This window comes from Chrysochloris asiatica, unplaced genomic scaffold, assembly GCF_000296735.1.
Source record: "Chrysochloris asiatica unplaced genomic scaffold, ChrAsi1.0 scaffold00004, whole genome shotgun sequence".
NCBI lineage: Eukaryota > Metazoa > Chordata > Mammalia > Afrosoricida > Chrysochloridae > Chrysochloris > Chrysochloris asiatica.
In genome coordinates, this window is record NW_006408522.1 from 21,004,822 (window position 1) to 21,018,078 (window position 13,257).

A 13,257-nucleotide genomic window follows, 5' to 3' on the forward strand; every position below is an offset into this window, starting at 1 on the left:
GAGATTACATGATAGAGTTTTGCGAAACCGACAGCTTATTCATTGCAAACACCTCTTTTCAATAGCATAAAAGGTGCTGATAACATGTGGATCTCACCAGATGGAATACACAGGAATCAAACTGACTACATGTATGTGAAGAGGTGACGTTGTTGTTAAGTCGTTGAGTTGGTTCTTACCCATAGCAACCCTGTATAGGGTTTCCGAGGAGCAGCTTGAGCTGCCAACCTTGCAGTTCAAATGGCTTTTCAGTCTGGCAGAAGAGGTGCTAGAAAAGCTCATTATCATCAACCAAAACAAGGCCAGGAGCAGACTGTGGAACAGACTATCAGTTGCTTATATTCATGTTCAGGCTGAAATTGAGGAAAATTAAACAAGTTCACAGGAGCTAAACTATGACCTTGAATATATACTACCTGAATTTAGAGACAATCTCTAAAACAGATTTGATGCATTAGACACTAATGACCAAGGACCACAAGAGCTGTGGGATGCCATCACGAACGTCATACAGGTAGAAAGCAAAAGGTCATTAAAAAGAAAGAAAAGATCAAAATGGATGCCAAAAGAGACCCTGAAACTTGCTGTTGAACATTGAGAAAGAAGCTAAAGCAAATGGAAGAAATGAAGTCAAAGAGCTGAACAGAAAATTCCCAAGGCAGCTCAAGAGAACAAAGTCAAGTATTATAAGCAAATATACTAAGACCTAGAGTTAGAAAACCAAAAGGGAAGAACACACTCAGCATTTCTGAAGCTGAAATAACAACAAAAAATGATTCTATGGGCGAAATATTGAATGATGCAAGAAACATATAAAGAAGATAAAATAATTCCCAGAAAAAGAAAAAAAGAAAAAAAATTCCCAGTCACTGTACCAAAAAAATTGGCCAATGCTCAATCATTTCAAGAGGTAGCACATGATCAAGAACAAATGGTATTGAAGGAAGAAGTCCAAGTTGAACTGAAGGCATTAGTGAAAAATAACGACTCGAGGAATTGATGGAATACAAATTGAAATATTTTAACAAACTAATGCAGTGCTGGATGTACTCATTTGTCTTTGCCAAGAAATTTGGAAGACAGCCAACCAATTGGAAGAGATTCATAGTTGTACCCATTCAAAAGAAAGGTAGCCTAGTGGAATGCAGAAATCATTAAACAATAACATTAATATCAGAGACAAATAAAATTCTTCTGAAGATAATTTTAAAATGATTGCAGCAATATATTGGCAGAGCTTCCAGAAGTTCAAACTGGATTCACAAGAGGATGTGGAGTGAGTGATATCATTATTAATGTCAGATGGATCTTGGCTGAAAACAGAGATTACCATAAAGATGTTTACTTGTGCTTTATTGACTATGGAAAGGCATTCCACTGTGTGTATCATCACAAATTTTGGATCAAATTGAGAAGAATGGGTATTCTAGAACACTTAATTGTGCTCATGAGGAACCTGTGTATAGACCAAGAGGCAGTTGTTTAAATAGAACAAGGGGAAATGAATGGTTTCAAATCAGTAAAGATGTATGCCAGGGTTGTATTCTTTCACCATACTTATTCAATCTGTATACTGAGATTATAATCCAAGAAGCTGAATTATATGAAATAGAATGTGACATTAGGATTGGAGGAGGACTCATTAACAACCTACGATAAGCCGATGACACAACCTTGCTGAATGGGAATGAAGAGGACTTGAAATACTCACTGATGAAGATCAAAGACTACATCCTTCATTATGGATTGCACCTCAATGTAAGGAAAACAAAAATCCTCACCACTGGACCAATATATACCATCATGATAAACAGAGAAAAGACTGATGTTGATAAAGACTTCATTTTGCTTGAATCCACAATCAGCATTCTTGGAAGAAGCAGCCAAGTGATCCAACAACATATTGCATTAGGCAAACCTGCTGCAAAAACCTATTCAAAGTGTTCAACAGCAAAGATGTCACTTTAAGGACTAAACTGCACCTGACCCAGGACATGGTATTTTCAGTATCCTCATATACGTGTGAAACTTGGACAATGAATAAAGAAGAGTACAAAAGAATCGATACATTTGAATTATGGTGTTGACGAAGAATACTATAAGTACCAAGGACTGCCAGAAGAACACCAAATCTGTGTTGGAAGAAGTGCAGCCAGTATGCTCCTTAGAAGCAAAAACGGCAAGAGTTTGTCTCTAATGCTTTGGACATAATCTCAGGAGGCATTAGTCCCCTGTAGAAGGACATCATGCTTGGTAAAGTGAAGAGTCAAGGAAAAAGAGGAAGACCATTAACGAGATGGATTGACACAGTGGCAGCATCACAACTGGGCCAGGACTGGGCAGTGCTTTGTTCTGTTGTGCAGAGGCTTGCTATGAGTCAGAACCAACTCAACATCACCTAACTAAACAAGTCCAGTGTCATAGTAGCTCCCTTTTGTAGATGGGGCAGGTTTACAGGCAGCAAAGTCATTTTTGTTAGTACTATAGATACAGAGTGTTAGATTGATTTACTTCATCCTTGACTTTTACAAGCTTCTGATGCCCCTTTCTAACGTTTTTTTGTTTGTTTTCTCACAGTTCCGAAACTCCCTTCACTTACTTATGGAGACCCTCAATGCTACTACTCCTCATTATGTGCGCTGTATTAAGCCTAATGACTTCAAGTTCCCGTTCACGTAAGTATGTCTGAGTGACAGAAATTTAAAACACAAGCCATCCGTATCTCATAAGGATTGTCAAAACAACATAAAGGAAAAAATGTTTGGGAGAATCTCATGTCTTATGGAGGGAAATTACTATTTAGTATAACTGTTTCCATTTTTCTTACCTTTTGAGAACAAGAGAACAAATTCACCATTGACCTGCTGAGGATTTTTAAAGTCAAGGCCAACCAAGCATTCCTGGTTCTAGTTTTCAGTTTTGAAATTACCTTTATGGGCTTTTTGCTAATAAAGCACTAGTAAAACTAGAGCTTGAGGTGAGGTGCGTGAGATAAGACTGCTTTAGCCAAGGCCTACCATTATTTCAACTACTAATATCATCGAAGAATGCTTATTTAACTAACATCGCATCCTACCTCAGGTGTCATATATGAGGGGAGAACAAATCTTTCTTGTTGTTGCTTTTTCAAAATATAAATATTTCCCTAATTTTAAAATGAATACATGTACATTGTAAACCAATTTTCAAGAAACGTAGATTAGTGTAAAAATAATAAAAATGCATCCACAATTCTCAGAAATAATGGTTATAACTTTCATAGACTTTTTGGCCAATCATCCTCTCTCTCTCCACTGCTGTGTGTGTTTGTGTGTTGTAATTGCTGTTTTGTGTCTGTCTTTCAATGGACTATGGACAACTTACCATATTACTAAAAAAAAGTCACTGTAAAGTATCCCATTGTTTAGACATTGTTGTTGTTGTTAACTGTGTTCAAGTTGGTTCCCACTCATAGCAACCCTGTATACTGTTTCTGGAGGAGCTTGTGGGCTTGAACCACTGACCTTGCGGTTCAACCCAAGCTTGCAGTCCAGCACATTAACCTTTAGCACCACACCAGTCATGTTTAGACATACCATCACGTTTTTAAATTATTTAAGTTATTCCAACAATGCTATGATGCAAAAATACCTTTTGGTAAGCATATTTGTACATTTGTCTGATTATCTCCTTCAGACAATATATTTCTAGATGAGGAATTTGTGGGTCAAAGCACAGGCACACTCGCATTCCACAGTGTGTGTGATTTGTACCCATGTCCCTACACCCTTACAGATCCTGTTGTCTGGAAATTCTGACTATAGGCAGTTCTAAAAGCTTGACATCCTCCTATCTTCCACATCACCAAGAAGCTCTTTCTGGAAGCAAATGGGAAGCTTGGAGAAGCTGCCATGCCCTGTATTGCTTTCTGAGACAGCCTGCAGGGCTGTTCCTTTCTATTTGTCAACTCCATATCCCACCACCACCAGAACACATAGGAAGATAGTACAGAAGGCTCAGAAAGACAATTTAGGGCTTAAACTGGGAGTAAGGAGAGTCGTTATCTGGGGAGGAGCAGACCTCTCAAATCTTAAGATGCCATTTATCTAGAGTTGAATAATTATTATAGAATAACATATAAAATAAAAGTGTTTTTCATTGCTGTGAGCTGTTGGTTTGAACCGCTGACCTTGTGTTAGCTGTCCACTGCTTATCCTATAGCTCCATACCAGGACTCCACTATAAATGCTTATGGTTATTAAATGTCATCAAGTCAGTTTCAACTCACAGCAACCCTGTATAGGATTTCTGAGGAATAACTGGTGCGTTTGACCTTGTGGTTAGCAGTCCAGTTCTCATCCTACAGCACCACACCAGGACTCCACTATAAATGCTTAGTATGTATTTACTGAATTAAATAGCATTTAGAACACCAGTACTTTAAAATAATTAACCAGATTTGCGACATTGAATTTGCCCTATTTAAAGGTGATTTGTTTATTTTTGTTGTGAGAATATACACAGTAAAAAAAATTACATCAATTTAGTGTCATTGATTGTCACTTTGAATTGTGCAGCCATTTTCACCCTCCTCTTCTGAGTTGTTTATCCTCCATTAACATAAACTCGGAGTCCTGGTGTGGCGCTGTAGGATAAGTACTGGACTGCAAGGTCAACTGCTCCTTGGAAACCCTATATAGGGTTGCTATGAGTTGGAATTCAATGACACTTAACAACAACAACAACAACAACCCACTACCCCCTAAGGTTTCGGTCCTTTTGCGTTGCTCTTGTCAATTGATTCTATTTAGATAGTTCTGAAAAGAGCACAGTGCTCAAAGCAGATAGTCTTTACTAATTAAGCTAAATTGTTATTTTATTGGTTTTGGTTTTAAGATGACTTTAAGGGATATTTCTTTTTTTTAAAGATGATCTCAGGACCATAGTTTTAGGTATTCATCCATCCTTCATGGCTCCAGAAAATCTGGATTTCATGAGAATTTAAAGTTCTGTTTTGTATTTTCTCCCTTTTAATCCAGATCCTTCTATGAAATTTGTTAACAATGCTCAGTAGTGGGAACCAGACACCATCCAGTTCTGTGGTCCTCATGGCAAAGGAAGTAGTTGCTTATGGAGGCAATTAGTCACACATTCCATTTTCTCCTCCTATTCCTGACTTTATTGCAACCAATTGTTGTCCCTTAGATGACCGTTTGCAAGCTTTTCAGACCCCAGGCACTATGCAACAGACCAGGCGGTAGAGAGAGCAGAAACTTTACACATTCTTAGGCCAGTTAACTGGGGTGTCCCATGAAACCAGGACCCTAAACCTCCACACCAAGGAACCAGATTCCATGAAGTGTTTAGTTGTACATGAATAACCTTAGCAACTGCTGTGTTATTATTTTGTTGGTGTTGCTGTAAATATATCTGTTGCACAACTTTTGCTAATTCAGCTTTTCTTAGGTATAGTGGAGTCCTGGTGTGGTGCTATAGGATAAGTACTGGACTACTAACCAACTAAAAGGTTGGCGGTTCAAACCCACCAGCCAATTCTTGGAAACTCTATACAACACTTAACAACTTATTGACAATTGCAGTTGACAACAATTGCAGTAATTGGCTGTGCAAATGTACCTTTAGTTAATACAATTTTTTCATCACCATGATCTGAAACTCAGTACTCATAAGCAATAATTCCCTTTTTACTCTTCCCATCCACATCTAGTAACCAATAACAAGCTTTGGTCTTTACATTTACCTCTTCTTGCCCATCCGTATCAGGTATCGAGACTTCGTTTCTCTTTCTGGCTGAGTGTATAATTGTATGTACACACCGCATTTTGTTTCTCCATGTATCTGTTGACAGACATTGAGGTTATTTCCACCTCTTGTCTATTGTGAACAGTGCTGCAAGGAACATTGGTGCACAAGTATGGTGTTCAAGTCTCTCCTGTTAATTTGTCCTTCTTCTTAGCGAAATCTCTCGGACTGACCTATCTTTATCCTAGTGGAGCGTAGCGAGCTGAAGAATTCTGAGTACTCCTAGTCAGGCCAAGCCATATAATAAATATTGGCAAAATACAGAGGAGTTTCATTTTGAAAAATATGCTGACAGGTATTTCCTAGGAGCCTGTGGTGTATATAAACCACAGGTAAACTTTATGGCACTTTCTTTTCACTGCCAACTGTCCACTCCCCACTCTCACATGGAGTTTACTGCTACTCCATTTTGACAGCTACTCCCCACTTTTGAGTGCTTGCTTTTCTGATTTGTCCACTTGACTCTTTCCACAAGAATTTAATCTCGGGGTAGAGATTAGTGACTCTTTGTTTTGTATTTAGGTTTGATGAAAAGAGGGCAGTGCAGCAACTGAGAGCTTGTGGTGTCCTGGAAACCATTCGAATCAGTGCAGCAGGTTTCCCCTCCCGGTAAGCCTGACATTGTAAAATGCAAGGGTCCCTTGTGGAAAGGTTCCTGTAGTTTTTTTAATAAGCTGATCTGAGTTTTTCTTTATAGGTGGACTTACCAAGAATTTTTCAGCCGCTACCGTGTCCTTATGAAGCAGAAAGATGTGCTGGGTGACAGAAAGCAAACATGCAAGAATGTGTTAGAGAAGTTGATACTGGTAGGAAGGATTTTCACTTATCTTTATCTGAGCAAGGACTCTGGTGATGCAGTGGTTAAGCATCTGGTTGCAAACTGGACCCACAGCCATTCTGCAGGCGAAAAATATGGCAGTCTGCGTCTGTAAACACTTATAGCCTTAGAGACCCCATGGACATTGTTACTCTGTCCTGTGGGGTCACCAGCAGTCAGAATCGATTCGATGACAGTGGATTTATCTAAGCAGATACTGATCAAAGGCCTTGTGCTTCCGGCTTTGAAATCCTTGGAGCTTCCATGTAAAATATCACTAATCTAGGTTGGTATCCAAGGAGCGAGAGTGGGGATTTGGGGCACACTGTCTTAGGAATCAAAGCTCACTGTGCTTATGATATATACTGGGACTAGTGAGGAAGGTATTCTAGTATTCACCAGCAAGATTATGAGTCCTAGATCCAGACTGGAGGAACATTCTTACCAGTTTGATCATTATGAATAAATATTTACCTTGTACTTACTGATCTAAAAATATGTGTGAGTTTGAAAAAATAAGTGCTGTCCTTAGGTAGGATAGTCTGTCTTGGAAATAATGCATTTGAAAGATAAATAAAAGATACTCTAGTATCTGTCAAATGTTGAGTGAGTAGGAATAGAAGAGAAAGTCACTTGCAGCTACAGTAAAGAGGGCCAGTATCATGGAAGAGACGTGCTTTGAGTCAGATCCTGACGAATGGGTAAGGTTGTTTCATAGTAGAAGGAGAACACTCTAGAGAAAGCAAGCATGAAGAAGTAGGAAATCATAGGGTTTGTAAAAAAAAAAAAAAAAGGCAAAAACAATAAAGTAGATTTTGCAGTGAAAGATTTGTGTATGAAACAATAGAGAAATGATTAAGAAATGTATGTCTTGCATGCCTAGCTAAGGAGTTTTCAAACTTTATTGGGCATCAGAATCACCAGGAGGGCTTCTTAAAAACTTCCACTAGCAGAATCCTGATTCAGTCTGTTAGAGGGAGGGCCCAGTAATGTGCATTTCTTACAGATTCCCAAGGGACGCTGCTGCTGGTCTGAGGATCACCGATCTAGGTCATGGAAAACTTAAGATTCGTGAAAGATTTTTAAAAATTATTCCACTTGTTTAATACTAATCTAGGTTGATTACCTTACTCTGAAGCAATTAACTGTAACAATTAGCTATTAATTAAATGTAATACTTCTTTGGTTTGAATATATTTTTTTCTTTTGAAAGAACTGAGGCAGCTTTCTTAATGTGCTGTCAAAGTGTTTTGTTGAGTTTGACCCAACTTCTTTCTAATATGGGCTCACATAGGAACACCAAGCAAGAAATAGGGATAGCCCTATTGCCTGGTCTCCTCACCCAGACCACTTGGCCTAGACCAGAGTGTCTCAGGACACTTCGGCAGATCAGGGAACAAGATAGAGGAGTGGAGTGGGGAGGATGAGACGTGGTGAAGGGAGATAGAGAATCACTTTCTAGCTCTTTTTAGATCTCCAGCTAGGGTTCCTATGTAAGCTTTATTGATTTACATTGAAATAATCTTAGTGTGGTGCTGTAGGATAAGCAATGGATAGCAGTCCAAGCCCACCAGGCCACTCCTCAGAAACCCTATGCAGAGTCGCTATCTTATTCCAGGTTATGTCCCCTTTATATAGTACATCAGATGCATTCATATGCAATGGAATTGACTCAGTGACACTTAACAACAAAAAATTAAAATTTTTTTAGGTATGTATGAAGATCTCTGATTTTCTAGTTTCATGAGGGAAGTAGGAGATATCTACTTAACCACTAAGTGATTTTCTCTGCTTTCATTTAGAATGTTAAACCATAGTGAATGTTATAAGAAATTCCCTAATTTGATTTGGGAATGGTTAATAACTTGCACATTTCTAGCTGTGGTAGATTACAGTGTAATAGCCGAGAGGTGACATGTTTCTATGCTTTCTGCTCAACTTTGCTTATGATAAAATGGCAGTGAGCAATATAAATGATTAGAAAAGAATTTTGAAATTTGTAAAAGGATTTTAGGCACATCATAGAGTTTTGTTTGTTTCTTGTTTATTTTCAAAAACTGTTCATAAACCCAAGAGATCACTGCTGAGACATTTAACTCTTAATGTGAATGCCCGAGGATTTTTGTTTTTGTTTTTTTCAAATTTTATTTCAGATGCTTTATTTTGTTTTGTTTTGCTTTTTTCCTATCTTACTCTTCGTACTACTGTTTTTGTCCTCAGCTTTCTCATGGAATGTCCGCCTGATGTAATCCTTACAGCCTGGGTCAGTCAGAGGGCGTGTCAGCGGCTCCATCTCCTTGAGATGTTTAAAAAACAAACCAGTCAATAATAACTGCCTATAACCCACAACCCAGTGTTTGGCCTCATATAATAATTCCAGGTAGAATAATTCTGGAAAATAACTCTTAAACTATAATTTTCCTTAAAATCCCTCTGTTTGCTTGACTTGAATTAAAAATCTGGCTCTGTTAGTCAGTTGCAATGTAGCCCAAGTGTTAGCTAATAGATTCACTCCTTCACGGATTCTGCTTTTAGTCTTTTTTTTTTTTTTTTCCTGTAAAATTTTTACTTATATTCTCATTACTTCTACTGCTGAGTATGCAATTTCCTTCAACAACAGGACAAGGACAAATACCAGTTTGGCAAGACCAAGATCTTTTTCCGTGCTGGTCAAGTAGCCTATCTAGAAAAATTGAGGGCGGACAAGCTGAGGGCTGCCTGCATCCGGATCCAGAAGACGATTCGGGGGTGGCTACTGCGGAAGAAGTACCTGCGCATGCGCAAGGCAGCCATTACTGTGCAGAGATACGTGCGAGGCTACCAGGCTAGATGGTAAGCCTCCTGGGGACTTGCCCACTCCGGTGTACATCCCTCACAATTAGGTTGTCCATACAATGTATTGTGCAACCTGGGACAGTTTTAAGTGGTCACCCTACCCGAAAAGCAACATCCCACCCCTTCTTCATTTCAGGGGATGGGGTGTTGCTTTTCATGCTCAGAAGACAGTTAAATAGAATAAAATATCACTCAGCCTTAGGAATTCCAAGTCACCTTCAGAAAGAAGAAGAAGAAAAGGATAAATTACTTGTTTATTGCATGCATGCACTATGTTCCTTATTTTTGATACTTGAAGACATTATGTGTAAATTAAACAGGAGTTTTGAGGAGTTAATTGAGACGATCAGAAGAGACTTACACTTAGTGTGCTTACATAGTCGGATGATTTTAATGTAGGCATATGGGCAGAAATTAGTAATGAAATTTATAGCCACACAGATAGATTAAGGAAAATATATTGCACATGAATGCATCTGATGTACTATATAAAGGGGACATAACCTGGAATAAGAGCTCTGTCCAAAAATAGTAAACTTTTATGGGCTTCACTTTCCTCACTGTAGAATGTGGATAATATGGGACAGCCCATCCCACTTTTCAGAACCAGAGAAACTCAAATGAAATAATGAATGCAAAAATACTTTGGCAAGCTGTAAATTGCTGTGCACGTATAAGTAAATGAAAGTTTTGATTTATTGTACAAAACACTTAAAGTCTCTACGAAATGTGTTCTTGGTATTTTTCTGATTTCTAACAATTATTACTATTTGCTCTGGCAAGCTATGCTACGTTTCTGCGCAGAACCAAGGCAGCAACCATCATTCAGAAGTACTGGCGCATGTATGTGGTCCGCAGGCGATACAAGATTAGACGAGCCGCCACAATTGTTCTTCAGTCATATCTCCGAGGCTACTTGGCCAGAAATAGGTATCGTAAGGTAGGCATTTTTTTCTAATTTTGTTTATTCATCCCATCAATCCTAATCACATCTCTGGGCAAAGAACTACAGAGGCTACTATGGGAATAAGAGTCATGTGGAGACAACCAACAGTTAGAATATATTTTAAAGTATTTAATAATAAAGTCATATATTGATAACAAGATTATGGAAAAATACAGTTTACCTACTTTTCCTTGTCTGGATAATTTGAAAAAAAAAAGGTTATAGTACTTGTGCTATGACTGCTGTAACAAATTACCACTAACTTGCGGCTTCAAACAATAAAATAAATTTGTTCTTTCACAGTTCTAGAGGCCAGAAGTTTGAAATCCATCTCAATGACCTGAAGTTAAGGTCTCGACAGGGCTAGGCTGCATCTGGAGGCTCTAAGAGAGAGCCCATTCTTTGCCTCTTCCAGCTTCTAGGGGTTGCCAGCATCCTTTGGCCGATGGCCCATCTCTCCAATGTCTGTCTCTGTCTTCACATCACCTTCTCTTTGTGTACCGAATTTCTCCTCTTCTGTCTCTTTTAAGGACACTTGTATGGTATTTAGGCCCTCTCCTATATTTTAGAACCATCTCCCCATCTCACAATCTTTCATTGAATTAAATCTGCAAAAACTCGCCTGGTCTGTAAAAGAACATTTACAGATTCCAGCGATTAGGACTTGATCATTTGGGAGTCATTATTCAGTTTACTATAGTGAGCTTTGAATAGGTTGACTGTATGACAAATGGGTAGAAGATTATTTCAAGAATGAGACAACCTTGGAAGAATTTACCATGGTGAAAAGGATATAAATGACAACATCAAATACAGGCAGTCCCTAGCTTATGAACAAGATCCATTCCTAAGTGTGTCTTTTAGCTGAATTTGTAAGTAGGACAGGTGCATACAGTTCTTGCTTAGCCTTATTTTAATGTAAGAAAGGCTGGAAGCCTTTTCAGTGATTTAAAAAGTGGGCATGCAGCACAGTGATTGTGATGAAGAATTTGTTGGGAGTTGGGGTTGGTTCAGTTGTGTCAAAGTGAGGGCAAATTTGCATCATAACATTAAAGGGCAAGTGTGAATTGTATAAGAAGGGCATTCAGAACCTGGGGACTTACTGTAGTTAAGATTGTATTGACTAGGGTATGCTGTTCCAGAAATTTTTGACACGTACTCTTCATATTTAGCCATAATCAACATGGTTCTGTAGATAATGGATCATCATATTAATCTTAATCATCAGTTGTGACAGAGTATGACTTGAGTTGATGAAAGGTTTTTATTTCCTTTTGACAAATTTTGAGTCTTGCCTATGGGGTATATTCCCATAGTTGTAATATGCACTCTGAATTTGAGAGCTCTGAATTTGTTTGAAGGTGCATCACTAGAGTTACTTTGATGGATCTCTAATTACATGGCAATACATGGGTGTGACCTTGGCCTTATTCTTTTATTATGTGTTTTAAATTCTTATTTTGAAGTAATTTTAAACTTAAAAAAATTATAAAACTTGGGGGTGCTGTAAAGGCACAGAGTGACTGGTTTACAAGTTTTCAAGAAGAAGTTTAGTTTCAGAGTGTGCGGGAGAAGGTAGACTCCCCACTAAATAGTTTTCATCTTGTCTAGATGAGTCTGGTGAAAGGAAACGGGTATAAGATTCTTATGATTCAATAGTAATTGTTATCATGACTACATGCAATTGTCACAACTGTAAAGGTAGACATTTGATAACATAAAGCAGGGAGTAGTTAATTTTACAATCCAGGGACAGAGGACCCTAGGACCATCAAGGGAGAAGAGCACAAGCAGAATGTGGGACCTTATCCAGAGAAGCAGCAACATCAGACATGGAGGCAGAGATGGGGACATGGAGCGAGGGAGCAGCTGAGGACTCTAGATTCATGGAAAGAGAGGGACTGAGAGCTGGCAGCCAGGAGGCAGGCTTGCAGAATGTGCCCTTTGGTGGTTTAAATTATTATATATGTCTAAGTGTTTTAGTATACCACCAAACACCCCTCCAAAAAAAGGAAACATGGAGATCTCCAAGGAATATTGGGCCTACAGATGCAGAAAGGAGATAAAGACCTTTCCCTAGAACGGGTGCTCTGAATTTGAACTTCTAGCCTTCTAAACTGTGAGAGAATGAATTTGTGTTTGTTAAAGGCAAAAAAAAAAAAAAGGAAATTATAAGACTAATGAGGCTTGAAGGAGCATATTTAATAGATACCTTTTGAGGTATATAGTTCTATATATAGCTACTATAGTTCTAAGGAGCTCTGCTAGCGTAATGGTTACGAATTGAGCTGTGAACCACAGGTCAGCAGTTCAAAACTACCAGCTTTTCCGTGGGAGAAAGATGAGGCTTTCTGCTCCCGTAAAGATTTACAGCCTCGGAAACCCTGTACAGGGTCGCTATGAGTCGGAACTGACTCCATAGCACATAACAACAACTGTAGTTCTATTAGCATAGAAATGCTAGAGCAAATGGAAGAAATGAGGTACAGGAGCTGAATAGAAAAATTCAAACATCAGCTCTAGAAGACAAAGTCAAATATTATAACAAAATGTACAAAGACCACAGAGGACTAGAGTGGAGAGTGAAGCGTCCAGCTGCTAAGAAGAGAGGGCATATGCATAAGAACACCCACACTTGCAGATAATACCCACTTATCTTGGCTTTAGTGACTGAATGATCAGAGCTCAACCAGAAGTAAAAAGAAGAGGAAAAAAAAAAAAAGTATTCTCATACAATTTGATGAACTTGACCTTCATCTATGGAAGCAGTAGCTCAAAAGAGGGAACAAGTCCTTACAGCAAGAATCATTCCCACCCCCTCCACACACAGAGTAGACAGGGATGGGCAACTTGGACA

At 38.6% G+C, this 13,257-nt stretch overlaps 1 protein-coding gene across 3 annotated transcripts in view; it reads left to right on the forward strand.

The window, feature by feature from the left end:
* The window catches only part of MYO5A (myosin VA (heavy chain 12, myoxin)), a 239,831-nt gene that overhangs the window by 144,827 nt on the left and 81,747 nt on the right, over positions 1-13,257 (forward strand). For all 3 annotated transcript variants that reach the window (XM_006831634.1, XM_006831636.1, XM_006831635.1), the window contains 5 exons: positions 2,578-2,675; positions 6,325-6,411; positions 6,500-6,608; positions 9,240-9,451; positions 10,238-10,394. In XM_006831634.1, the coding sequence (XP_006831697.1) occupies positions 2,578-2,675; positions 6,325-6,411; positions 6,500-6,608; positions 9,240-9,451; positions 10,238-10,394 (663 nt within the window). The remainder of the gene's footprint in view (positions 1-2,577; positions 2,676-6,324; positions 6,412-6,499; positions 6,609-9,239; positions 9,452-10,237; positions 10,395-13,257) is intronic.